Consider the following 27,644-nt stretch of genomic DNA (forward strand, 5'->3'; position numbering starts at 1 on the left):
ACCCATAACCCTGGCACACACAAGAGAGCTCATCATCAGCTTTGCTACAGATGTTTTGTCAGATATTTTAGAATTATAAGAGAAACTTAAAAGTCATCCTTCCTTATGTTACAAATGGGGAAATAACCCATCACAGCTGGTTCTGAGGGCCAGGATCAATATAGAGTTCTGATGCCCGGTTCAAGCATCTGCAGTGCCTCCCAGAAACGTGTTGGAGTCAGAGGATCTGGCCTTGAGTCCCAACTCTGGTACTTATTACCTGTATGACCGTGGGTAAATCTCTGAGGCTCTCCTGGCCTCAGTCTTCACATCTGTGAAACAAAGAACTTGCCTACATGACCTTCAAGGACCCCACCAGCACTTAAATTTTATTCTTCTATCTTAAGATTTCTGGGATCAGGTCGGAGGGCAAAGGGAAAATGGGCAGATTATGAAACTGGTCTATTACCCTTAGGCAAACGCCCCGACCGTGGGCATTGCCATTTCTCTGGCAGGAGCTGCCTTCCCACACCTCGCGCTGGGGGCCAGGGCAGGTCTGCCGTAACTTGGTTCAAGGTAGGAAAGGATTGTTGAGGGAAGCAGTAGGGAACAGTGCGGGGAAAAGCGAAGGATTTAGAATCGGAGGACCTGGGTTCAATGCCAATTGTGTACCGTAGGTAACTCCCTCCGCCTCTCGGCTTCCATTTCCTTATCTGTAAAACGACCTCTACCGGCTCTAGATGTTTGAGCCTAAGATCCGTTTCCGGGACGGAATCAGTTTGTCGAGGTAGGCAAATCCCGCCCGCGCCCCAGAATTTAAGCTTAAACTTCACCCTCCCCCGGGAGTTCCCCAGCAGCGGGTCCAAAGCGCAAACTACGCTACTACGCTTCCGGTCGTGCCTCCGGGATCGCCGGCCCCGAAACCCATCCCCGGAAGTGAATAGCGGAATCACTTCCGGGTCCCCGGGGGTTCTGCGGCTGAGGAGGTTGGAGGTGCTGCCGGCTGGCCGGAGCGGAAAGCGGGCCTCCCTGGGCGCTCGGAGCCGCCTTCGCCGCGCCGCATCCCGCGGTCCGCACGAACCTGACAGTGGGCGCGGAGCAGGTACTTCCGCCCGGGCCTGGGCTCTTGGGAGACCCTTCGGCCAGGGTCCCCCTGGACTGCGGGGGCGTGGGGGGCGCCCGAGGGGGCGGGGCAGCCGCTGGGGGGGAGGGGGCGCGGGGGCAGCCGCGGGAGGGGGGTGGAGGGGGCTGATCGGAAGGAGCGGGCCTAGCGCTGTCTCCCGCCCCATCGCTCTTCTCTCTTACGCCGCAGGGTGTCCCTCTCGTCTGCTTCTCCCTTATGGCGGATCCAGCCCCGAACGGCCCCCAAGGGGCGGGCGCCGTGGTAAGTGCTCGGGGTGCGGGGGGCGGGGCCTTCTAGTGTGCAGGAGGACGTCCCGGGGAGGGAGGCCCTGCAGGCGTACCCCGGAAGTGTGGGGATTTCGGGGCTGTCATTGCTGATGGAGGGCTACAGGTGGTGGTCACTGAGCTAGCTGCTGCTGCTTCGGGAATGGTCTTGCCCTGGATTCCCGTGGAGGATTGGAGGAAGAGGGACAGAGAGGACGAGGAGGGGAGGAAGAAGAGGAGGAGCAGGGCACAAGGAAGAGAGGAGGAAGAGGAGGAAAAGCGGGGCAGGAAGAAGAGAGGAGGAGGAGGAGGAGGAGGAGGGGAAAGAGCAGAAATAGGCCAAGAAGAGGAGGAGGAACTGGGCAGGAGAAGAGAAACAAGAGGGTAGGAGGAGGGGAGAACCTGGTGGAAAGACCACAGGGTTTAGGGTAAGAGATTCTAACCTGGGTTGGAATCCTGCCTCTGAACTTCGTGTGAACTTGAAGTTCTTTTTTGGGGGGGGAGTTAGCTTCATTGAAAAGAGGGGTTTAGATTGTAAATGATCTTCATGGCCCAAAACTTAGATCCTAGGTTTAGGACTGAAAGGGATCTTTCTTATCTGGTTCAATCTCTCACTTTACCTGTAGAGAGGTTGAGTGCTTGGAGGTAGGTCTGACAATGGATAGAGAGATGGGCTTAGAGTCAGGAAGATCAGAGTTCAAATCCAGCGTCAGAAACTTCCTAGCTGTTTGACCTAGGTCAAGTCACAGGAGAAGGAAATGGCAAACCACTTCAGTGTCTTTGCCAAGAAAACCCTATGGACAGAGGTCAATGGAGTTGAGGATGGGGCAGGACTAAACTATACTATACCACCTTCAGTAGCAGCACATGACTCACCTTTTTAAAAAAATTCCATTGGTAATGGTGCCTTCCTGCTTTCCTTCTCCCTGAAAACGTTGGATGTGAGTGATGTCTTCTTCGTTGTTGCCTTTGATAGTCAACAATTCAAGGGCTGTGAAGATTATGTCATATGAGCTTATTCCTCTGAATAGAACAAAACACCTGCAGTTTGAAATACTATCTGTTTCAAAGGGGAAGAGTTTAACTATGTTAAGAGGAACTTATATTAATGCCTTAGGGCAGTGTCTTACATTTCTCCCATCCTACTTCTGTAAGTCATCAACTGTTCAAGATAATGATGTATAAGAATCACTTAGAACAGGGATGTCAAGCTCAAAAGAAACAAGGGTCACTAAACCATACATAAAGGTTCTTGTGGGGTCATGGTGACTTAAAAAACCATACTTGTTTATATATGTATATTTTTTATTGCACATTGAAATCAAGCAGGAATTATATTTTAATCTCTGTTCAGGCTGTACTCTAGAGTGTCAGTGAACTTAATTAGGGACTGGGGCCTCCTGTTTGACCCTCAGCCCTTATCTTCAATATAAATACAGAGTTTTTCAAAAGTCTTATTGAAGTTTTAAGCTATTAAAACTTAAATTAAGCTCTTAACTACTAATTCTCACTATTTAATTTTACTACTCTAATTAACAAATGTATTTTATATCCTTCTAGTCTCCCTACTCCGTTGGGGAAAAAAGAAAAAAGCAATCCTTTGTAATAAATATGCATAGTCAGGACAAATTACCACATTGACCATTTTCAAAAAAATATATCTGCTTCTGCACTTTGAATCAAATGATATCTCTGTCAGGAGGTAGATAGCATATTTTATCATTGGTACTCTGGAATACTGGATGGTCGTTTCATTATAGCTATCAAAGTTTTTTGTTTTATAATGTTGCTGTTATTGTATAAATTGTTATATTTCCCCTAATTCATTCTTCATCAGTTTATACAAATCTTCAAAATTGTTAGTTCTTATAATACTGATGGTATACATTGTTGTGGTACTATTCACTTGATTTCCAGGATAGTTGGACCTGTTTACAGCTACACCAACAGTGTGTTAGCGTGCCTGCTTTCCCACAGCCCCTCCATCATATGTCATTTTCTTTTTTGTCAGCTTTGCCCATCTGATAGGTGTGAGAAGAGATCTCAAAATTGCTTTAATTTGTATTTCTTAAATTATTAGTGATATAGAGCATTTTCTTCGTATGTCTATAAATAGCCTGGCTTTCTTTCCTTGAGAACTGCTTGTTCATATCTTTAGACAATTTCTCAATTGAGGAGTGGCTTTTAGTCTTATAAATTTCAATCAGTTACTTATAGATCTTGGAAATGAGACCTGTGTCAGAGAAACTTGCTGCAAAGATTTTTTTTCAGTTAATACTCTTTTGATCTTAGCTTTATTGGATGTGTTTGTGCAAAAACTTTTAAATTTTATGTAATTAAAATTACCCATTTTATCTTCTGTGATCCTCTTAATTTCTTATTTGGTCATAGACTTTTATCAATAGGTCTGATAGGTAATTTTTTCCACTTTTCTCTAATTTGTTTATGATGTGACCTTTTATGTCTGTCATAAATCTTTTTGGAGTTTTTATTGATATAAGTTATAAACTGTTGGTCTAAATCTAATTTCTTCCACACTGGCACCCAGTTTTCCCAGCAGTTTTTTGTTAAATAAGTGAATCCTTATTCAAGTAGCTGGGATGGATACTTTGTGTTTGTTGAGCACTAACTTACTCGATTCCTTTGATTCTGTATCTTGTGTAACTAATCTGTTGCACTGATTGATCTATTTTTTTAATCAGTACCAAATTGTTTTGAGGGAACTCTTTTCAAATAAGCTAAACAAGTGTAAACCAGTAACTTGAAAAAAAGTTGTTGCAAATTAAATTATCACTACCCTGGAGAATATTAAATAAAATACTTAGAGAAATGGAGTCTGTAAAATCACAATTAGTGTTTTGTGTGCCTTTTAGAGACGACTGGGTGGCAAAGTGGATAGAAACCATGGAGTCAGGAAGATTTGAGTTTGAATTTTACTTCAGACAGTAGCTATGTGACCTTAGGGAAATAACTTAACCTTTATGAGTCTCTGTTTCCTAATCAGTAAAATGAGTAATAATAGTACGTTTCTGGGGGCAGCTAGATGGTACCATGGATAGAGAGCTGGGTTTGGAGTTAGGAAGATCTGGCTTCATATCCAACCTCCGATACTCACTGTATCACCCTGGACAAGTCACTTAATCTCTGTTTGCTTCAGTTTCTTCATCTCTATAATGGGGATGATAATAGCACCTACCTCCCAGGCTTGTTGTAAGGATCAAATGAAATATTTGTAAAGAGTTTTGTGCAGTGCCTGGCACATAGTAAACACTATAGAAATGTTAGCTATTATTCTTACAGGATTGTTGTAAGGATCAGATGAGAGAATATATGTAAATTGCTTTGCAACTTTTAAAGCACTGTGTGATTATTATTTTCCCTTAATCTATCTCTCATTTTTCTTTTATTAGAAACTGAAAAAGTGATGTGAAGTGGAAGTATAATGTGTGCTGATGGGTTGGGATGAAAATTTAAATTCACTTATGAGGTGCCAAAAAATGAACGTCAGATTTAAGGTGGATTTTTGAATGAGGGAAGAAAGAAGTTGGCTAGTTAAACAAGGCTAACATTTGTAACGGTGGATACAAAAGTATGGAAAGCCACAAAAGAAAGAAAGGAAGTTTGATTTGTTTTTAGTTAAGCAGGAGATGGCCAAGGAAATGGAGAATGACAGGTTGAAGCCTGGAGAGTGTCCATCCTTTTTACAAAATTTTATAAGAAGAGGATGAGAAACTTAGTGTTAAAGAGCTGAGAAAGGTACTTTTGATTACTATGGAGAGTCCTGGAAATGCTAATGTCTATTTGTTGAACTCTTTTGGTTTGCAGAAATAGGCCTTTGTAAGATTTGTTTGACCCAAAGTGTACCTGGTGCTGATGTCTTCCATATGTTGTTTTCAAAATCTTTCACAATTTGTATAGTTTTTCTGAGTATAATCTATTCTTTAAAAAATTTAAAACATGAATATTACATGTATTATAGAGGAGGACTTTTGATCTTTGTTAAAAATTGTAATCTATTGCTTGCCAGTGTTATTATTTCTTATCTAATAAGTTTTCTCTGTTTAGGTATAGTTTTCATTTTTTGTATTTTGATACATTTCTTGATTTTCTTGCAATAATAGCATAAAGGCCATCTTTACTAGTAATATCTGAGAATCATTGTAATGTAAAATTTATCTCATCCTGATACACTCATACAAACTTATTGAGTGTAATATTTGTTTTTTAAAATTGAAAGACTCCTTGTCAGATTTTAACTGGTGTTCTGAAGGAAAATTTAAAGGCTAACTTTAAATTATTTTGTTTAGGAAAAATACCACTTCATCCTAACAGAACAGAATTTTCAGGTTTCATTTACTAAAAGTTTTCTTAATTTTTTTTCTCTTTAAATATAGCAATTTATGATGACCAATAAGCTGGACACAGCAATGTGGCTTTCTCGATTGTTCACAGTTTACTGTTCTGCTTTATTTGTTCTTCCTCTTCTTGGGTATGTATTGTGCCTGTTTGTTTTGCATGTTTATTTAGATCATGAATTCGATAACTGTTTATTGAAACCAACTATTTGTAAAGAATTTCTAGGTATCCTTGGAGATACAAGGATAAATAAATCAATCCTTGCTTCCCAGGAGTTTAAAAGCTGGTTATTTTTTTAAAATTGAGGAACATTTTGTTCTTTAATATTTGTGAAAACTAATGTTATACAAAATTTTTAGCAAAAATGGTTTGGTGGAGCCAGATAATGAGTTTGGACTATTAAAACTTTTAGTTTTATTTAATGGGTAGAATGACTCTTTTCTTTATAAAACCTGGTAGCTGCTGATGGGCATTTATATGGAATGATACTGCTTTTAATAATACCTGAAGAATATGTATAGAGTAATCTCATCCATCAGTGGTAAGCCTTGAATTTGAGTGTTGTGCAATTATGATGCAATTCCCCACTGAGGAAGATTTGCAGTGGTTGTTTGTGTTGTATGATATTTTCCTCCGGTAATTTGCAGGTTGCATGAAGCCGCCAGCTTTTATCAGCGTGCCTTGCTGGCCAATGCTCTCACCAGTGCTCTGCGGCTACACCAAAGATTACCACACTTCCAGTTAAGCAGGGCTTTCCTGGCCCAGGCTTTGTTGGAAGACAGCTGCCACTACCTTTTGTATTCTCTCATCTTTGTCAACTCTTACCCAGTTACAAGTATCCTTATCTGTGGTTTTTACCTTGAACTTTAGCATTATTCTGTGTGACAGGGCTCAGCAAATCCTGAACGCTGGGTTACCATGGTACCTAATCAATGAGCATTCATTTCACCTAATATTTCTCATAATCTTATGATAGTAAAATGTGAATGTATGAATTTATGAGCTTCAGTATTACACCTCATGTCTTAGAACTTTTGAACATTCAAGCTGGGGTTCATTCCTCCTGGGGTTCTGAAGAGTTAGATATCTGTGGTATTACTTGGGGCTTCTTGGCTCTGCCTCCCTCTCCTGTCAGCTGACTTGTTCCAAGGAAGGTTCATCCTTAGGCCCTTGTCCTATTTCATCTCCTCCCCTGGCACAGAGAAACCCCAGTGACATATCTGGATAGCTTGGTGGCACAGTTGATAATCAAGTGCCAGGCCTGGATTCAGGAAGACTCATTTTCCTCAGTTCAAATCCAGCCCCAGACATTTACAGCTGTGAGACCCTGGGCAAGTCACTTCACCCTGTTTGCCTCAGTTTCCCTATATCTAAAATGAGCTGGAGAGGGAAATGGCAAACCACCCTGGTATCTCTGCCAAGCAAACCCCAAAGTGGGGTCACAGAGAGTTGGACGTGGCTGAACCACAGCAACAGATAATTGCATAGTACAGCTGACTAACGTACAAGGAGTTCTTGTGATTTTTGTTTGCTTTTGTTCACGTTAGGCTACTTGTCTCTGTGTGGTTTGGATTAGCCAGATCATTTTCTTTTTTTTTTTTCTTTTTTTTTTTGGCTAGGCAATGGGATTAAGTGACTTGACCAGGGTCACACAGCTGGTAAGTGTTGTGTGTCTGAGGCTGGATTTGAACTCAGGTCCTCCTGACTCCAGGCCTGTGCTCTAACCATTGCACCACCTAGCTGCCCCTAGCCAAATCATTCTTGGGGTCAGCTAGGTTTGAAACCTGGGGTCTGTAGTGGGTTGTTGTTGTTGTTCAGTTATTTTCAGTTGTGCCTGACTTTTCATGACCCCATTTGGGGTTTTCTTGGCAAAGTTACAGGAATGGTTTGCCATTTTACTTCTCTAACTCATTTTAGAGATGAAGAAACTGAGGCAAACAGGGTTAAGTGATTTGCCCAGGGTCACACAGCTAGTGTCTGAGGTCAAATTTGAATTTGAGAAGAGGAGTCTTCCTTATTCCAGTCCTGGCACTCTGTCCACTGTGCCACCTAGCTGCCCTTGTGATACCTAGCTGAACCCTATACTGAAACCATCTTTGGACAGAAAGGTCTTTTAAGGTACCCAAAGAAGCATATATCATTTTATTGATAATTGGAGACAGAGATAACTTTGTTCAATATGTACAATAAATCTTTTGATATAAATAAGTATGACCTTAAGAGAATGAAGATAGCGGCTTTAACTTTTCCTTTTTATGGATGCCAGATGTTTAATTTTAATTTAGTTATAAAAAAAAGATTAAGCAATACTAATGTACTCAAATTTTGGATTATCTAGGTTTGTATTTCTATGCTTGTTTATATTTTTTTCCTTTGGCGTTGGATGGGATGATCATTTGAATATAGTTAGCTGTAGTATAAATTGTTTTAAAGTATTTGATGAATCTTAGATATTCTCCTTAACTCCTTGTTGCAGTGAGTATCTTTCCAGTCTTGTTATTCTCCTTACTTCATGCTGCTACATATACAAAAAAGGTTCTTGATGTAAGTATGTCACTTGATAAATTTTAAAAATCTCATTATGATTAAATTTTTTATGTGTAAGAATGCTAAGACATCTTGACAATTAGGGTAGCAAGCAAATTTCTGTACTCTTATCTATCACTACTATTAAATTAGGTGATAATTTAATGGCTTTAATTTTGGCTTTTTCGTGATTGTTGAGAAAAATGACAGTTTGTTTCAAAACTGTATGATCTTTGTTTCATAATCCTAGTTTTTTTGAACCCTAATTCTACTCCTTCAGCTCTCATATGCTGGATGGTCAAGGTTCTTTGCACATTGATGTTTAGGCCTGCTTCTGTTTTTTTCTTATTGGTGGAGAATGACAAAAACCTGGCATTTTTATGCCTGACTATTTTAGGGTGTAAGTACTCTAAAGTGAACAAATGTCTGATTTCTTTATTGTGCTGAGGTTTTTTCCTATTCTTATGGTCACTGTGATTCTGCAAAAAGCATGGTAATTGGACGGGGTAATTTCCTTGTATGTAAGGTTTTCGTCATTTTAAATCTGGTCCTGTGATTTAGTTGATGTCAGGAATACCCAATGTGGAAACTCCCTTCACCAGTGAACTCTGAATCCATTTATAAATTGAGTCATAGAGTATTATCATGGAGCACTGAGGAAGTTAAATGACTTGTCCCTATCCACATAATATATGTCAGAGCCAGAATTTGAACCTTTTTCTGACCCGAAGTCTGGCCATTTATCTATTGACTCTTATGCAAGATGCTTTGTAAACTTTAAATTACTATATAAATGTGAGGCATTCTTTTTTACACACTTAACTAGCAAAATTGTCACATTTTTAACCTGTATAACATCAATCAATCTTAATATGGTAAGGGAAATGATCAGCTTTGTGCATTAACTTGCTTTCGTCTGAGGAGAACAGAAAATCTAATTTAAAACATTAAAAGAGAAAAACATTTTGGAAAGTTCTCTTTTTTTTGGTTAACTTATAAAATATATAAAATGTCCTTAAAACAATAAAACCTAAAAGCACAAATTCTTTTTGAAATTATTTATTTTGAGGTTTATGGGCATTATTGGATAGTTGGTTATAGACCTAAATAAAATTGTTTTGGGTAAAAGACACATATGAATTAAGCCTCCTTCTGACATTACCAATTGTTGTTAATTTATACTAAAATTATTTGCAAGTATGAGATACCTCTATTTCTACACAGTTGGCATCTGTTTATATGTATATTTTTAAATTTTTGTTGGTGATTTATAATTTTTTTATACCGTGTCACTTCCCAGTAAGCTGTTCCTCTTATACACCCCTTGTTTATAACAGAACAGTTAAGCAAAACAAGCCAACATGTAACTTTAAATGACATCATGTCCAACAGCCTGTGCTTGTAGTTTACCATCTCCCTCCTAAGAGCACAGAAGTGTATAGTTCATCTTCAGTTCTCTGGAGACAAGATTAGGCATTATATTTTAGCTGAATTCTGATGTCTTTTAGGGATGTTTTCCTTTGCATTATTAATTGTGACTTTTGTTGTCTTAGTTCCACTTTCTTTGCTTTGCATTAATCCATACAGATTTTTGATTGATTGTATTTGCTGCTGCATATGGCATTTTGCTAACTAATTAAGAAAATAATTGGGAAATTGAATAACATTTTATAGTTTATAATTTGTCTTTTTTTCTTTTCTTTTTTTTTTTTTTAGGCAAGGGGTTCAAATAGTTTGCCTCTACTAAGATCTATTTTGGAAAAATTAAATGCTAATCAACAGAACATTCTGAAATTTATTGCATGTAATGAAATTTTCTTGATGCCTGCTACAGTTTTTATGCTTCTCAGGTAAGACTACAAGTACTTCATTTGATGCATTATTTTTAGGTTAATGATATTGAGTAATGGAAAAAGAGAGGCTAACGTGTTACTGTTACACTCAGTGAACAGATGTCAATTAAGCACCCACTGTGTGTCAGCTGCTCTGTGATAAGTACGTGGGCTACAAGAACAAAAATAAAAGTGCTCTCTGCCCTGGATGAACTTAAATCCCATGTGCACCTATGCATGTGTCTTCTTTTTCTTTCCCGTTGGCTAATTTTTAAGAGAGATTGAGAAATTCCATAGTTCAGTGTTTTGCTCTTCTTGGAGCCAGTATGTTCTTCCTTTTGTAATGTAAGCCCATTTATTCTTTTCCCCTGAGGGTAGAAATGCTGTTCACTATTACCTGCCTATATGTTATCCTTTTATATACCTGAAAACTATTCATTTCTCCTTCAGTCTCTTTCTAACCAAGTGATAAGCCAGGAAGCAGCCTTGGATTGGAAGTCAGCAAATTGAGATTCTAGTCTCTTTCTGCCAGTAACTATGTGACCTCAGGCAAATCTTTTCATGCATTTAAGTAATTTCATTCACTCATTATTAAAGTCTATTATATGCAAGGTTCAAGGTCATGACACAGTGGTAAAGGTTTCTACTGTTTCTTCTTGCTTCTTTTCAATTCAGTTCAACAAGTAATTATTTGTATGTTCTTAGGACATATCCTGGGGAATTTAGGATTACATCTTCCTATTCCTTAGATTTCCTAATTCCTACGCTTGGTTACTTTTTTCTGTGAGTTGTTTCATTTGTTTATCTGGGTACAAGTTGTAACGTCAGATAAGGAAATTAGTTTAGCTTGTGCCTACTGTGTCAGATTTCCAAATCGAAAATATTATTTTGCCTAATAAATAGCAGAATTTAAGATGGTTCTCATAGCATTAAACTTTTAAATAGTTAAAACAAGTTTTTTCATATGAAGTGGAAAGATTCTCTATTAACCTGCCTTTCTTGCTTTTAGACTGTTACTGTCTTCTATACAATAAGAAAGGGAATAAGTTCTTATTCAACACCTAATATATACTAGATATTGTACTAACAAATATCTCGTCTCATTGCTATCATACCTCTTGATTAGAAGAATTTATGCTGAGTAATATTGTGGTTTTAAGTAAGAAGATAATATTTAGCCCATTAACTGAAGGACATGCTAACCAGTATGTGTACTTGACCATGCTACTAATCTCTGTCTCTCTGTCTTTCTGTCTCTCTCTCTGTCTCTCACTCACACACACACACACACACACACACACACACACACACACACTCACTCATACACTAAAAGATACAAAGAATACAAGATTCTACTGTGCTTTTTCTTTGATGACTGTAAAAAAAGTATTTGATTTAGCATGGTAAAACACCATCTTATAGGGTCTTATTCAAAGGGTGTGTGTGTGTGTGTGTGTGTGTGTGTAAGTAATGCATATGTATCTCTGTTAGCATAGTGGTGGGCATTATAGTAGTAATATTTACTTCTTTTGAAAATTTGATGGATCTATGATCTTCTTGATTTAGGTCTTCCTCCAAAATTGCATTTTGCAACCTATTCGTACCTTTTTTGGTCACTCTTGTCTATGTTCTCTTCTAAATCCACTTTTCATTATCCAGGATGTGGTCATCAAACATGTTGGAGACATAAATCTCCTGGTTATTGTGTAGGTACTGCTGGTAGAGTGTGTAAGCTATCTACTTTTATCTCTTATAATATATGATTTGCCCACTTCCTGTTCCAGTCCGCATCTCTCATCTCTTTTATACTACTTCATGTATTCAGTTCTTTGTTGATAATATGCTACAGCCTGCTTAGAACTACTGCATGTTTCTCCTTTGTTCTTTGGATGACTCACAGCTTTAATGCTTAGATACCTGTGCTATTCTGTGATTTAAAGTCATATAACATCCCCACAGAAATATTGGTGTTACAAAGATAGGTTTTGGATTTAGAAGTTTGGGATCATTAAAACCACTGAGCAATAATCTGAATGGAATCTGTTCCACTCTTCCTTCTGCTCAATTCTAGGCCAAGTTCATTGTCCTTTGGCAGACTGTCCAAGAAATACATACTGATTTATAAGCTTTAGGGACATGCACCACTGGCATTTTTCATCTGTTTGGTTTTTCCTGTTTAGTTAGGCTGAGCTCTTTTGAATGCCTATAGATCATATTTTGACTGTGCTGGATGTTTTCCATGACAGTGGAAAATATCCCTTGCCAGACAGACATCTCCCTATTTATGTCCTACTAAATTGCAACAATTAGTAGGTCATCAAACGAAATTATCCCAGTTATTATGTCTTTCAAGGAATTTTGTATTATTTTAACATAAGCATGGGAGACACCTTTTGAATGAGATTTGTTAAGGTGGTGTTTGGCCATGCCAAATTGAATACTTTTTTTTTCCAATTACCATATGATAAGCACAATGGAATCTTCTATTCTCTGTACTTTTTAGTATAAAAATTGTACCACTGTAAAGGTGTAATCTACTGTAGAATATTGTTTGTGAAAGCTTGTCCTGTCTCATTTTTCTTCTAGAATATATGACAAATTATTTGTCATTAAGATTTTGTAGGCATATGTGAGTTAGCTATCTTGATATCTTCTTGATCTTTTTTTTAGTCATAATATCTGTTATGTAGATTCTCCTTTTTAAGATATTTTGAGAATTAGTTCCTCAGTGCTTTCAAAATTAGTCAATTTAAGAGACTTGCTCTGGTCCAGCTGGTTTTCCCAAATTTTTTTTTTTAAAGGCTATTTCTATTTTCTCGTGTGACATATTATGAATTAGGTTATTAGCATCCAAATGTGGTGGCCCTACTGTCATTGACAAAGGACATAGTTTGTTATAGAAAACTTAAAAAGTCTTTTCCATTTTCATCTGTTTATTGTGATAAAAGCACAAAAATCTCTCCCCCTATACAAGTTGGGCTAGTTTTTCTTTAAAAGGTGTTGAGACCTTCCTTAAGACTTGGTTGCTTAGGGGGCAGCTAGGTGGTGCAGTGGATAAGTCACTTAACCCCACTTGCCTTTAAAAAAAAAAAAGACTTGGTTACTTAGAAGACTAAAGATTCAGACTGTTGGTGTTACTCCCTCATCATCTGAGTACAAAACAGCAAGAATAGTGCAGAAATATTCTGGTGCTTGGCTGATAGGTCATAATGGGTAACTTGAGCTGAATCAACTCAAGATATCCTCAGTACTAGTCCTTGTTGAATAGTCTGCTATGGATAAGTAAATCTACTTTTCTTAAGGGTTGAGTGTCCATTTTGTTCGAGTAAATTATCAAAACTCTGGCTTGAGTCAGACCCAGCCCAGAACAGTTGTCTTCACTTTCCTTCTTAAATGCTTTTAGGATCATCTGACTTAATTGGTTCTCATCTGAAGCTTTCTACAAATTCATTTTGCTTTGTACTATTTTATGAGGTAACAGTATGCATATTTAATCGTTTACAATTTTCCTGTTTAAGATTTTACAAATGATGGGACAACTAGGTGGCACAGTGGATAGAGCACTGGCCCTGGAGTCAGGAAGACCTGAGTTCAAATCCGGCCTCAGACACATACCACTCACTAGCTGTGTGATCCTGGGCAGGTCACTTAACCCCATTGCCTGACAAAAAAAAAGCAAAAAACAGAAAACCCAAGATTTTACAAATGAGTTTATATTCTAAACCAATGTTGCCTTTGGTGTCCATATTTCTGGCAAGGAAATGAAGTATTTGCAGAGAAGTTTCATTGATTCTTTTGGCCTTCTTATTGTGGCTATTGCTTTACATTGGTTAAAGTTTCATAGGAAATCCTGCTTGTGTCTGTCAATATATATTTTTCAATTTCCCATTTTTCTTTCTTTTTAAAAATAAGTTTTATTTATGCCTTGCTTTGTCTTTGCATCACAGTTATTTCCCACTATTACCTCTCGCTTCACCTCCCCTCCATATTCATTCCCTTGTGACCAAAAGAATCAAGCAAAAACATCTTATACAGAGAAAGTGTTTGACAGTGGATATACTAATCTATCCAGGTAGTCCCCTATAAGGAAGATATGTTTCTTTATTTCATCTTTGGGATCTTCATTAGTTTTACCATTAGAGTTTTCCTTTCTTTGAGTGATCATTTTATTTACATTTTCTAGGCTCCGTTGCCCATTCTTTTGCATTAAGGTTGTTTAAAAAGGTCAGTTTGGAACTGTTTTGTTTGCATAGAATTATTTTCTCAATTTTATTCATTTACTTTGTTGTTGATTTTGATTTTAATTTAGGAAGTTGATTGTTTGACTGTTTATGGACCAGCTGGTTAGGAGAGGATACCCACAAGAGAGCCCAATTATTTCCTGCATAGACAATTTCCATTTTTTGTGTATGTGATGTAATTTAGTGATTGCCATGTCCAGCATCTCCACAAAGTATTTATAGTATAGAGGCATAAACTTCTATGTGAGCTGTAGGACTTTGACTTCCTTCAGTTCTTGATCCAGAGTCATTTTCCATTATTTTTCATCATCCTCCCCTACGCTTTTGCCTGGAAGTTACCAGGTATTATAGTATATGTTGATTTGCATGATTTGTATCTTAATGAGTTCTTTGCAAAATTTTCCCAGCTCATCATCCTCTGCAACAGAAGTTGATGTGTGCACAAGTTCTAGTTATTTTTGCAGTGACATTTTTGCTGATGTTCTTTATAAATCCTTTAACATGAGATGACCAAATATCTCATGAAATGATGTTTATGACTGTTTTGGATGCATGATAAAACCAATTCCACCAACTCCTTAATTGGCCCCTCCAAGGCAAAGAAGTGTGAACTGTCCTCCCATTTTCTGCACCTTCTTTTTGTCTTTCATTTATATTGTCAAAATTGATATAGTTCAGGTCCTGAAATAGTATGTCAGCTTGTTGGTTGCTGTACAAAAATCTCACATTTAGCGTACCAATAGTTAAACTAATATTAAGATGGTTAAAAAGCTAGTGATTTTTATAGGTAAAAATTCATTTGTTATGTAGCTTATAGTAAGCAAATGAGATTTTAAGCAGTTACCAATAGGAAATATTAATCATTATTTTAAAATATTATTTAATTAATTAATCTCTATATTTAACATTGTATGACCTCATTCGTAGTTCTGATTTCCCTCTACAATATTAGCAAAATTTGTAGCTAGTGTTAAAATAATCTTTCCAGATGCAGTGTGGCATAGTAAAAAGAGCTTCTTGTAGTCAGAGGACTAAGAGCCTGACCTAGCAATGACCAAATGACCAAATGATTCAAAATATTGGGGCCTTAGTTTCAATATATGAACTGTAAGTTCCCTTCCAACTCTAAATTTGTGGTCGTATGATTCTACATTTGATAGCAAGTAACACTCAAAATTCAGTGTTTGAAAATAAATGTAAACATTTGTTTTAATCATCACACATCTAAAACCACAGTTTTAAAACAGATAAATTAATTTGCAGAAGCTTCTGGTTGCTATGAAACTATATGTACATGTCCTTTTTTTGTGCATTTAAATTCTTAATGCTTTACTGCATTATGATTTTTTTTGTATGCATGTATCTGAACATAGTTCTTTTTTGATAGGTATGCATGGTTTTGTTAAAGACATGTATAAAGGCTAATATGCAAATGTTTAAGTGACTTTACATGTATAATTTATTATATTGCTTGCCTTCTTAAAAGGTAGAGAGAAGGAATGGGGAAAGGGGGAGAATTTAGAAATCAGAAATTTTTTAAATATTAAAAAATTTTTATATATAATTGGGAAATATTTAATGAAATAAAAAATGTAATTTAAAAAAAGATATGTGTGGGGAGGCAGGATGGCATTAGTTGATAGAAAGTTGGTCTTCAGTCCAGAAACAAAGTTCAAGTCCTTCCTTGGACACATCCTGACTGTGACTTTGAACAATCACTTTACTTCTCAGTGTCCTAGGCAACTCTCTGAGAAGTTAAGTTGAAGAGAAAGAGCCGACCTACTTTGGTAAAGGAAGCTTCTCACTAGGAACTCCCAGCAATGATGAAATCATGAATCTGGTTTAAAAAGGGAAGAGGGGGGCAGCGAGGTGGTGCAGCGGATAGAGCAACAGCCCTGCAGTCAGGAGGACCTGAGTTCAAATCTGGTCTCAGATCAAACACTTGACACTTACTAGCTGTGTGACCCTGGGCAAGTCACTTAACCCCAATTGCCTTTTTAAAAAAAAAAAAGGCACATATTTTGCTCTCTTGTACCAACTCTCCAACCAGAATGTGTTAAATAAAGTATGAGGATACAGTGAAATGTTTAATGATGAAATAGAGTGAATTTAGTCATTCATTACATTTGTTTTTTGTTATTTTATTGTAGTGGTCAAGGAAGCTTACTCCAGCCTTTCATATACTACAGATTTCTTACTCTGCGATACTCCTCCCGGAGAAATCCATATTGTCGGTAAGTTTACATCTTACAAAAGACTTACATCTACCTTTAAGGAAGAAAGATATCATAATCATTAGCTTTATAAATTCTCTATGATCTAATGCATAGTTGCCATATTAAAATTTAGAAATAGTTGAAATTTACTCTTAAATTTCAGAAAATTTTAATGTATTTTTGTTGTGCAAGTGTGACTTGCATTATTGGCTACGTAATATTTTTACAAAGTGCCATAAATGTCCGGTTGTATAGGACCCTGGTCCTGGATTCTTGAAGGCTTTGTCCCAGGAATGAGCACAGGCTCTGACTGGTTCTTCCAAACTTGAAAAGCTTTGCATAGAAGTCTAGCAGTGAATCATGTGCCTGCTGTTGGTTGGCCCACTGGGTTTAGAGAGGCTTATCACTAGCCAGTAGGTTATCATAGGGTGAATATTTTTGGCCATAGGAACTGACAAAGACTCTGCTAAGCTGTTAGTGAATGGAGCACCCACATACACTGTGGCAAATTTAGGGATCTTGTGGAGGACTGAAGTGTCGCATTTATTCTAGTCTGAAGTCAAAGGAACAAACATAAATTTGTTTATCTACTACATGAAAGAACCTGCACTATGGCACAAGGATGATGAGACAGTTCCCAGCCTCACGAGGCTTACAATATAGTTTTACAAATGAGGCATACACGTGAAAAGTCAGCTAACCACATTGTAGAGAAATAACTGCTTGGTACCGTATAAGTTATGTTTCAGGTCCATGTGTGATGAATTGCCAGTGAATAGTACAGGCAGTGGTTGCTAAAGGACCTATAGAGATTACTGTGGGCTCCGGAGCTATGGGAGGCCTTCAGAAAGGAAGAGCAAATTGACTGGGCCTCACAATATGCAGAATTTAGATGGGGGGGAGAAAAGAAAATATTTAAATGGGGAGTGGAAGGGAAATAGTATGGAAGGAGGAGACAAGATTTGTTTAGGGGGATAGCAGAGAGACCTTCTGTTTGGAGCAGAGGGTTCAGGAAGGTAAGAAATTGGAAAGAAACCTAGAAGGGTAAGTTGGGCTCAGACCTTGTGAGAATCCTGAATGTCAAGCTAAGAAGTTCGAGTTTTACCCTGTAGGTATTTAGGATCTATTTAAGGAATCTGGGGAGGGATGTGGTTTTGGGGTTGCAAGAACCTAGTTAATACTATGTGCATAGTGAATAAGTACTAAGCCCAGCTCTGCCAAATTGTATGATCTGAGTAGTACACACCCCCTTACCCCCCACCCCACTCCCTGTATGAAGTCCTCTTTGTAGTGTGGAAATAACACACTTGCCCATATTTATGTGCTATTGATTTCATTTATGTAGCAATATCTGCAAGGATACCCATTTTACAACAGGTTACAGGCTATCTTTGTAGCCTGTATCTCCCCAAGAGTTTGTTTGGTCTCCCCAGAGGGAATGTCTCTGTTGTGTGTGGCCACCCACTAATGGAAAGCAGGGAATGTTAGTGGATAGAGACTGCACTCTGGCTGTCTCCAACTCTCTTCTTCTATCCCCTTGTTCAATTTGAAGATGAAGGGGTATCTTTTCTTCTCTGCTCCTGATCCATATTTTGAGGTCTTTGAACATCATGGTTGATTAAAAGGGTGAAGAAGTATTCCACCAGGTCTGTGATTAGCTTAGTAGTCACTTGCATACTTATCACTTACAGTTTGCACTTAGATAAGTCTTGCCTGGGTTATTTAACTCCAATGCACATAGAACTTTACCAAGCTCATAAACATGATAGGTAGGTAAAAAGCATTTTAGTGTATTTTGCACAGTGGTGTATGGATATTTTCTCTCTTTACAGGAAGCATGTGCTTGTAGTTGCAACACACATGTGATCCCAATTCACAGCATAACTTCCTTAATCATACACCTGGCTTTTATAAGGTGGCACCTAGATAGAGTGCCAGGGCTGGAGTCAGGAAGACCTGAGTTCAAATCTAGCCTCAGACAGTTATTAGCTATATGACCCTGGACAAGTCCCTTACTCTTTGTCTCAGGTTCCTCAGCTTTAAAATAGGGATACTAATAGCACCCCCCTCACAGGGTTGTTTTGAGGATCAAATGAAGTAATATTTATAAAGCTCTTAACACAGTGCCTGGCAAATAGTGGTTGCTATATATTTGCTTATTCCCATCCTTTCTCTTATAATGGCTCTACCTTCCACCATCATACAGGTTGACATAATCAGAGCATTTCAAGATCATTGTTTTGGTAGTGGACAGGGCACATTGAAGGAGGCAGGGAAATAGCGTAGGACGCAGCTCTCCACCTAGTATAAGGTGATCAGGACTTGAGCTAACAGATATATGGCTAATCTGAAGTTGTAACCAGAGTTGTAGTAAAACTGAAACATGTGAAAGATGGCATAGCTTCATCTTAAATTTGTTACTCAGCTACTGGTGTTGGTCTGTCATTTTCTTAAGTATTATTTCCTCTTAATTTTATGTGATTAGTTTTTATACATTTTAACCGAAAACCTCTACGTTTGTAAAAATTGTCATCAACTCTTTTTATACTTTATACTGTGTCCAAGTTCATTCATTATCCTGAAATCCACATCATTAAATTGACAGTATTTCCTGTACAACGTAAAGAAGAATTTTGTGTTGCAACCTGTTGGGCTTTTTCTGTTGTGTTGGCTCTTCCCCCAAAGAGTTTCTGTCCTCTCTATCTTGTTATGTCAGTATATGTCCCCTCCTCCATTTTCCTAATTTAGGGCTCCCTCAGCTAGAGGTAGTCTTTGCAAAGCTCCTAATCTGAGCCTTATGTAGCAGTTGAGCGCTGTTGTTACTGGGTTTTGTGAGTGTGTACAGGCCCTTCTTTCTTTGTACTCCCCTTCATTATTGTAGGCAATTAAATTTTTTCCAAAGGTTCGCTTTCTCCAATATCTTGTTTACTTCAGTAGGCCATTTCTCTCCACATACTTACCCTTTAGTCATTTAGACAGATCAGAAAAATTTGTGGTCATAGAATGAAATGAAGAAGACTGAGAAGGCCAACGGAGTATTAGCTAATGTCTACTAATTAACATACTTAAAGTTTATGTGGAAACAAATTTCTATGAAAACTTAAAGTAGTGGAAAAAGCCAGCTTACTGAAAATAAGCTTAGATGTCTATAGATAGGTAGGAAAAATTTGCTGTTTTGTGAACTGTAATAGTTTTGATACCTTATCAGTAGCACCTACCTCACAGTGTTCTTCCAAGGTAAGTTAGAGAAAGTATCAATAATTTGATGGATGAACAAATGTATAGAAGATCTTTGTGACTTAGCCTGGGTTACCTATTTGGTAGTAGAGTTAATATCAAGACCTAGGTTTCCTGAATCCATACCCACTGCTATTTCCAACTAGCTTATACTGCAGTTGTAATAAATGACATTTTTATAGCATTATGAAGTTTGAAAAAGCACTCAATTTTTTTTTTCAATTATAGAACAGGTTTTGTTTGCACAATAAAAAAACATAGAAAGGGACCTTAACCCTTTGTAGTCTGACTTCCAACCTCATCATTTAACCAAAACTGCTCTCCCCAGTTCTACCAATGATTTCTTAATTGCCAAATCCAGTGGCTTTCTCTGAATGAATGAATGATGTCAATCAGTAAGCATTCATTAATCTGTACTCTGTGCCAGGTACTGTACTAAGCTGGGTATACAAATAGAAAAGTAAGGCAGTCCCTGCTTCTTTCTAATGGGGAGACAATACTCAGGGTACCTGCTGCTTCAGCTAAGCTGCCTTGCCTGTCCTGTGAGTGGTAGTTAGTTGGCATTTGGTGGGGGGGCTTGGCTTTCACAGAAGTTACTCAATCTGATGATGGCTGTGAGGGCTGGGATAGAAGCAGCAATGGTGGTCTGGAGGATCCTGCTTTCTTAATCTTTGTCTTTTTACATTGTCTTTACTCTGTACGTTTCCATGAAAATACTTTATTTGTGGTCTCCTCCTATCCCAACCTTTCCTTAGTTGTCTTTGCTGAATCTTCACATGCATAAATGGTGAGTGTTCCCCAGAGCTCTGTCCTGGGGCCCTTTTCTTTGTCCCCTCTATACTGTTTTACTTGGTGATCTCATCAGCTCCCATGGATTCAATTATCCTCTTTAAGCTAATGATTCCCAAATCTTTTTATCCAACCCTAACCTCTGTCCTGAAATCCAGACTCATCTCTAACAGCATTATAGACATCTCAAACTGGATGTTCTTAGGTATCTTAAACTCAACCTCAACATGTCCAAAATTGAATTTCTATCTTTCACTCCAAACTCTCCCTTCTTCTGAACTTTCCTATTGCTATCAAGGGTATCACTGTCTTCCTGGTCACCTAGGATTCATTGTTTTTCTACCCTCTTCTCTCCCCATCCAATCTATTGTCAAGTCCTTTGATTTTACCTTTACATTTCTCATATGTGATCCATTCTGTCCTCTGACATTGTTTCCACCCTAGTAAAAAACCCTCATCACCTCACACGTAGATTGTTGTTAGTGGGTTTGCCTGCCTCAAGTCTATCCCCTCTCCAGTTATCCTCCAGTCAGCTACCCAAGTGATTTTCCTAAAGTGAAGGTCTTGACTATGTCGTCCTCCCCACCAGTAAACTCCAGTGAGTTCCTATCACCTCCAGAATCAAATATAAAATGTCTGGCATTCAAAACCCTTCATAACCTGTATCTCTCTCTATCTTTCCAATCTTCTTATTCCTTACTACCTGACACATACCTTCCATCTAGTGACACTGGCCTCCATGCTGTTCCTTGAACAAAACATTGTTTTATTCAACTCTGGTTGTCTCCCATGCTTGGAGCTCTCTCTCTTTTCTTCCTTGCTTCCTTTGTTCTCCAGCTTCCTTCAAAATCAGCAAAAATCTCACCTTCTGAAAGAAGTCTTTCACAGTCCTTCTAATGCCTTCCATATGTTTATTATCTCCAATTTAGTCTGTCTAGATCTTGTTTGTACATAGTGGTTTGCTTGTCTCCTCTTATTAGACTGAGTTTCTTGAGAGCAGGGACTGCCTTAGCATGGTGCTTAGCACCTATGCTTAATAAATGTTGGTTGGCTGACTGACTTGTATGGGTACATGGAGAACCAAGAGAACCCTTCCCCTTTCCTCAAGATCAGGCATAGTCCTGGTTGCTCACAGCATTGTCCCAAAGGAAGCCTGACAGTTTCCACTGGACCTTGTGCCTCTGCCGGCCCCAGCCTCTTAGAGAAAGTCTCTCATTGGTGTGTCACTTAGGTCAGTGTCAGCCACAGTGGCTTCTATTTGCTGTCTCATACTCTGTCTCCTCTTATTTTTTGCCAAATCCACACAGCTCTTGCATTTTTCCAGCATTCTTACTACTTTATTTTCTCTCCCCGCAGCTTACATGCCCACTGTAGCACACATCCTTGCTGTAATATATAATGGGCCCAGAAGCAGCCCTGGTATAGACAGCCCCTCCCCCAAAGGGAGGAGTCAAAGGTGACTCTTCAGATATCTAATACATGAATAGAAGATGGGTACTGACCAATGACACATGAAAGTAGTTTTCAAAATAGACTTTAAAATTTGAATAGGTTGCAAAATTTGGAATTAAGCAGATGAGATAGGCTGCAGTTAATTGGCTCTGCTACTGACTTGTTACAAAGCACTCTGCATACATTATCTCATTTGAGATAATCCTGTGAGGGGTGCTTATAGGTATTATTATACCCATTTTGCATATATAAAATTGAGTCTCTGATTTCCCAGCTAGTAAAGTGTCAGAGGCATTCTAGATCTTGCAAACTCCTTATACTCTGGTCACTATTGTGCCGCTGTTTTAGTGTTCACTGCAGAAATGTGTTGGACTAGATAGAAGATGCCTTTTATTTTTATGAGGGGAAAGCAATAAAGTAAATCTTTAAAAGAAGTTTTTACTTCATTCATTAGGAACTCCTGAAATGATAGTCTCTAGCATTTCTTAAGACTAAAAATTCATAGAAATTATACAATTTGAATAGAAAACCCAGTGGATCTTTTGCTTTGCTTTCTTCCTCACCACCCTTGTATTCAGGAACATGAGATGCTTTTAATCCAACCTTTCCTAGGCAATTAAGATATATGAAGCTTAGATTTTGAGGATTTTAGTAGTGTAGATTTTTTTACTGTGTTGTCCCTAGAATGCATTTTTTAAGTAATTTTACTTGTGAGGGGAATTTTAACAATCGAAAATTTACTGTTTGTTTTTATACTTGCTAGAATAATGTTGCTTTGTGTTTATATTTCTGAAAGAAAATAATTTTATTTTTCAGGACCTTATTTAATGAACTGAGGATTGTTGTTGAACACCTAATAATGAAACCTGCATGTCCGTTGTTTGTGAGAAGACTGTGTCTCCAGAGCATTGCTTTTATAAGCAGATTGGCACCAACAGTTGCATAGTTTAACATAAGTTAAATTATATGTAACATGAACATTGTAAGCAGTTGGTACTTCTGCAAGTGATTGTAAATGCCAGGTATTACACTGATTTTGGTCCAGGTTGTGTAATTTCTTTCTGTAAAAATGTTTAATTCTATAGTGTATTAAATCAAGTCTTTTTGGTTTCTGAGAAAAACATTATTGTGCTCATGGTGTAAGTAGGTTTGCATCTTATAAGCAAAAGTCTATTAAGCTAAAGACAAAATAGTTTAAAACAATGAAACCATGCCTAACACCACCAATTATATAAATTTCTTACCCCTCCTCACACACAAAGTTGCTAAATTTCTTTCATGCCAGCTCATGTTAGCTGCCCTTTGCATGTGGTGCAAGCTCCTGATTTTAGTCCCACACTTAATATTTGTGGATGTGTTGACAGTATTCTTTCTTCCATTTGATAATTTCAACAAAATAATTTTCAACAGAAGTAGTGGAACTGCATATATTTTAAAACTTCATCTAAACAAGCAAATTGATTCTATGCTGTTTTATGGAATAGATTTCTTTAGCCCACGATTATGAAGAGGATTTTGTCATACTTTAATGGCTAGTCCTTCTTTGTCTTGTTAGTAACTTGGATAATTTTGACTACAAAAAGTTCAACCAATACCTTTGTTAGATGTGTGGTTGTAAAATCATTTCAGTTGCATAACCATTTTGGACAAAGGTCAATAGGTATGTATTGTAAGGTGCAATCTTCCATTCACTCGATCCTTTGACTAGAATTTGTCAAAGAATTTGAATACGTTAGGATTCTAAACTGAAACAGAAAATCTTGTTCCCCCTTCTTAATACGTGTGGTGACACTTCAGGTATTCTCTTTCTAAGATCTCATAATTTAGATTCTAAACTGCCAATTTTCTTGGTTTCTTAGGCTTGAATTTACATAAAAGATTGCAGCTGTTGAGACACCACATGAAATAAATGCCTTTAGCTGAAGATTAATTGTAAGCTCAAGTGATTATACTTGGTGACTTATTCTGATAATAATGAAGTTTATGCCATATAGATTTTATGTTCATCCAGCAAACCTGATTAAAAAGTTACATGAGAAAGTTTATATATAAGGTAACTGATGAAAAGAATACAGTATGTATCCTTTCTCTGTAATAGATAAATTTTGGAGAGTTGGATACAGTGTATAACTGTGACTTTATTTGTATGAATTGTTAAATCCTGTTCATTGAGCCTCACTGAATTCCTTTATAAAGCTCATTCTGATTTTTATTACTCTTGCATGATTGGAAAATATTTAAAGTATTGCAAAACTTCAGTGGTTCAAAGTAAGGTATATTAGTTCTTTGTAACTAGTTTTTTTTATGTGTGCATGTAATTTAGACTTTATCAAAATACATTCATTAGTAACTTGTCAGTAACCATCAGTTGTCCATGATCTTTTTGCTCAGCCTGTAGGCACAAAGGCAATGTTTTTCAAATGGACTAGAATAATTCTATTTGATTGCTCTTATTTTATTTGATTGAGCTCACTTTAATCAACTATTTATGGAACAATTATCCACTAGGTTGGAAAAGCAACTGCATAACATACAGTTGATCTCTTTTGTGGCTATCCTTATCATCACTGTATCTGTAATCTGATGGTTTTATAACTAAAATTTCTATAGCAATAAAGTGAATGTAAAATTAAATTAACCGGTATGTTCCTTTCTAACTAAGAATTTTTTATTTTTTTTGGAAAAGTGTTCTTTATTAGATCAGGAATTTTTGACAAGAAAAGAAATAGATTATTTAAAATCCATGAATAATTTTAATTTTATTATTTGTGTGTTTCATTTCTACCATGAAGCATGCTTTACTTCTCATGAACTTATAAGTAAAATATTGTTTAAAGCAGGTACTCTGACTTCTTTATTTTGAAGATGATTATTTCTCAGAAATAATGGAAAAAATAGAAAATATTTTCTGTTGTTGATAAAGACAATTATAACATTAAAACTAGAAGTGGTGGGTGTTTGTTTTAAGTAGCCCAGTGGTTGTCAGACCAATGGTTACTACAGTCAGTTGTTGTCTCTTCTATGCTTGTCTTTGGCAAAGTAGAAATCCAGATTTGTTTTTAAACCTCATTTTCATTTATATATAACTTCTAGAAAGTAAGTATAATATTGATCACAGCTCAGAATGTGAATTTGCATAAAATACCTTTTATCTTCCTTGTGATCACCAAATTTTTATTTGCCTGAAGGCTTGCCAGTGAGCAGCCAATAGAGATAATTTTCTTCTCTAGGAAAAAGTGCTATGTAGAGACGTCCAAAATGGGCAAATTCTGGTGTTGCCAGCAGTCCCACAGACAGATTTTACCTAATAGCCCTCCATAAAATAATTTTTAGTAATTGTGTATAAACTAGTTAGATAAGTCTATCTCATACTCAAAGTCCAGATATTGGGCAGCCAACTGATTTAATACCAGTATGTATTAAACAATTGTATTGTGTGACAGCTGATTAAAAACCATAGGATTACATAATGGAAATTTAGCATCAGTTATTTGGGCTATGCTGTAATAGAAATAGATATTTCAGAGTGAAGTTGGTATTTGTCACTAGGTAGTTGAACTTGTTTGAACAAGTTTTTGTTCATAGAAATTGAAAGTATTCAATAACTGCCTCTTCCTTTTCTGATCTTACTTTTGTTAGAAAAATACTCAACAGTTTCTTTAATGTTCACCACAATACTGTCTTCAGAGTCTAAACCATGTGATACATTATAAGGTAAATTATATTATAACAAGGTCCTTCTACTTTAGGAGATACGGTCCCCTTGGATGGGGTCAAAGTATTGAAATTATACTAAATTTTAAAAATGTCATGTCAAGGCATGCCAATTTTATTTAGTATGTATAAAATTACCTACAAATTTTAATTATGTTTAACAATAGTAAAAAAAAAAAAAAGACCAAGTTTCTTAAATCCAGTTTGGACTTGGAGATTCTCGGAATCAGATTTATTTCTTTGATACAGATATGCCTTCCTTCTTGAAAAAATAAAGCCAAGTGCCTTTATTTCCTATTCATTCAAAGATGGAATGTTTTAGAGTCTTTCACATAATAGCAGCAAATGAACACTTCTAAATTTAAAGTAAAGGAGAATCCTCCAAACTCTTCTGGATCTTCTTTTACTATTAAGGCACTGTTGTCATACTAGTGACCCTAGTTTGCAACCTGAGTTACCTGCAGGTCATCATTAGCTCTCACTTAACTTCTGATATGACAAATCTATAATTGAATCTTGTCATTTTGATCTTCACAAGATCTCTTATATATGTTCCTTCTCTCCACTAACAAAGTCACCATGCCAATTTAAGCATTTATAACCTCTCACTTCAACTATTACAACAGGCCTCTAATTGGTTTCCTTGCCTCGAGTCTTTTTTCTATCAGATCCATGTTTTACTCAGCTGCCAAAGTGATTTTCTTAAGTGCTGAACTGAGCATGCGAAAATAACTCACTTCCATGCATTCTGTGATTTAGCTACTCTGGCCTACTCTTGCACGTGACCCTCCATGTCCCATTCACATGCCTTTCCATTGGCTGTCCCCCATGCCCTCCTGGAAAGCTGTCTCTCCTCACCTCTACCTCTTAGCTTGCCTGGCTTTCTTTTATCTCCCATTCTTCTGCTCTGAGATTACCATCCATCAAGTCTGTATATGTGTTGAATATATATGATTATTTAACTATTGTTTCACCCATTAGAATATGAACTCCTTGAAGTCAGGAATAGTGCCTTTCTTTGTATTTCTTCAGCGAGAAACAGTTCCTGGCAATGTTGGAATGGTAAATGCCTATTGAATGACATATAACTGATATTTATAAAGAATCAAAGGGAACCACTCAACCACACCTAAAACCCTTGCCCATAGTACCAGAGATTAAACAATTAAACTCAATGTACAAAGGACATAAATAATGGCAATAATGAAAACAAAAACGAACTTGAAACTGGGGAACTAATGAAGACAATGTTTCAGCTCACAGAAATTAGTTTTAGTAGAATGTTTAGTTTGGAGTTGGGACCCAAATTATTGATATCAGGGAATTGGTTCAGCTGAGTTAATTGAAACTACTGTCCTGTACCTCAGGCTATCCTGATGTCAAACCTCCCAACCTGATTTAGAATGGTTGTGATAAATATTTATAGAGGAAATCTCAAAGGAAAAATGAAAGTGCTATAAACAGTAATCTTTACAATTCAGTAGGTGGCACTCTTAGCCAGTTCATTAGATGTCTTTGAATCTGGAGTGAGAGGGTTAGTAAATGCCGCACTATAGGTGTTACCTGAATAAGATAAAAAACTATATCTTTGTGAGTACATATTATAATGAAGTTTAAAAAGACTGGTTACAGTCTGCAACCAAATATGCTTCAACTGGGAACGTAATTAAATCATCTAGCTGTCTTTATATCTGTTTGTTTTACTTCCATCTTAAGTGACCAAACTACCTTAATTTGTGAATCACAAAACTATTTCTACTGTGATCCTGTGTGCCTCGAGGATTAAGTAGAAACTGCCTCCAGCCTTGCTTTCCAGGCTTATTGTACATTACACTTCCATATGCACTCTCCATCCTAGCCAAAATGATGTACTTGCTAACTCCTTACATAAGACTATATCACCCATCTCTTCCTTG

General features: G+C 37.2%; 1 protein-coding gene across 2 annotated transcripts; it reads left to right on the forward strand.

The window, feature by feature from the left end:
* Nucleotides 1-1,000: 1,000 nt before the first annotated feature.
* Nucleotides 1,001-24,648, forward strand: TMEM33 (transmembrane protein 33). Of its 2 annotated transcripts, XM_027836681.1 has the most exons (8): nt 1,001-1,081; nt 1,292-1,363; nt 5,760-5,854; nt 6,369-6,556; nt 8,198-8,265; nt 9,964-10,097; nt 16,471-16,554; nt 22,831-24,648. In XM_027836681.1, exons 2-8 carry the CDS (start codon nt 1,319-1,321, stop codon nt 22,958-22,960), a joined length of 744 nt encoding a protein of 247 aa, XP_027692482.1. In that variant the 5' UTR covers nt 1,001-1,081; nt 1,292-1,318; the 3' UTR covers nt 22,961-24,648. The 2 variants fall into 2 exon arrangements, with proteins under 2 accessions (XP_027692482.1, XP_027692485.1); XM_027836684.1 differs by lacking the exons at nt 1,001-1,081; nt 1,292-1,363 and adding an exon at nt 4,880-5,121.
* The last annotated feature ends 2,996 nt before the right edge of the window (nt 24,649-27,644 follow it).

This window comes from Vombatus ursinus, unplaced genomic scaffold, assembly GCF_900497805.2.
Source record: "Vombatus ursinus unplaced genomic scaffold, bare-nosed wombat genome assembly UNPS02014818.1, whole genome shotgun sequence".
NCBI lineage: Eukaryota > Metazoa > Chordata > Mammalia > Diprotodontia > Vombatidae > Vombatus > Vombatus ursinus.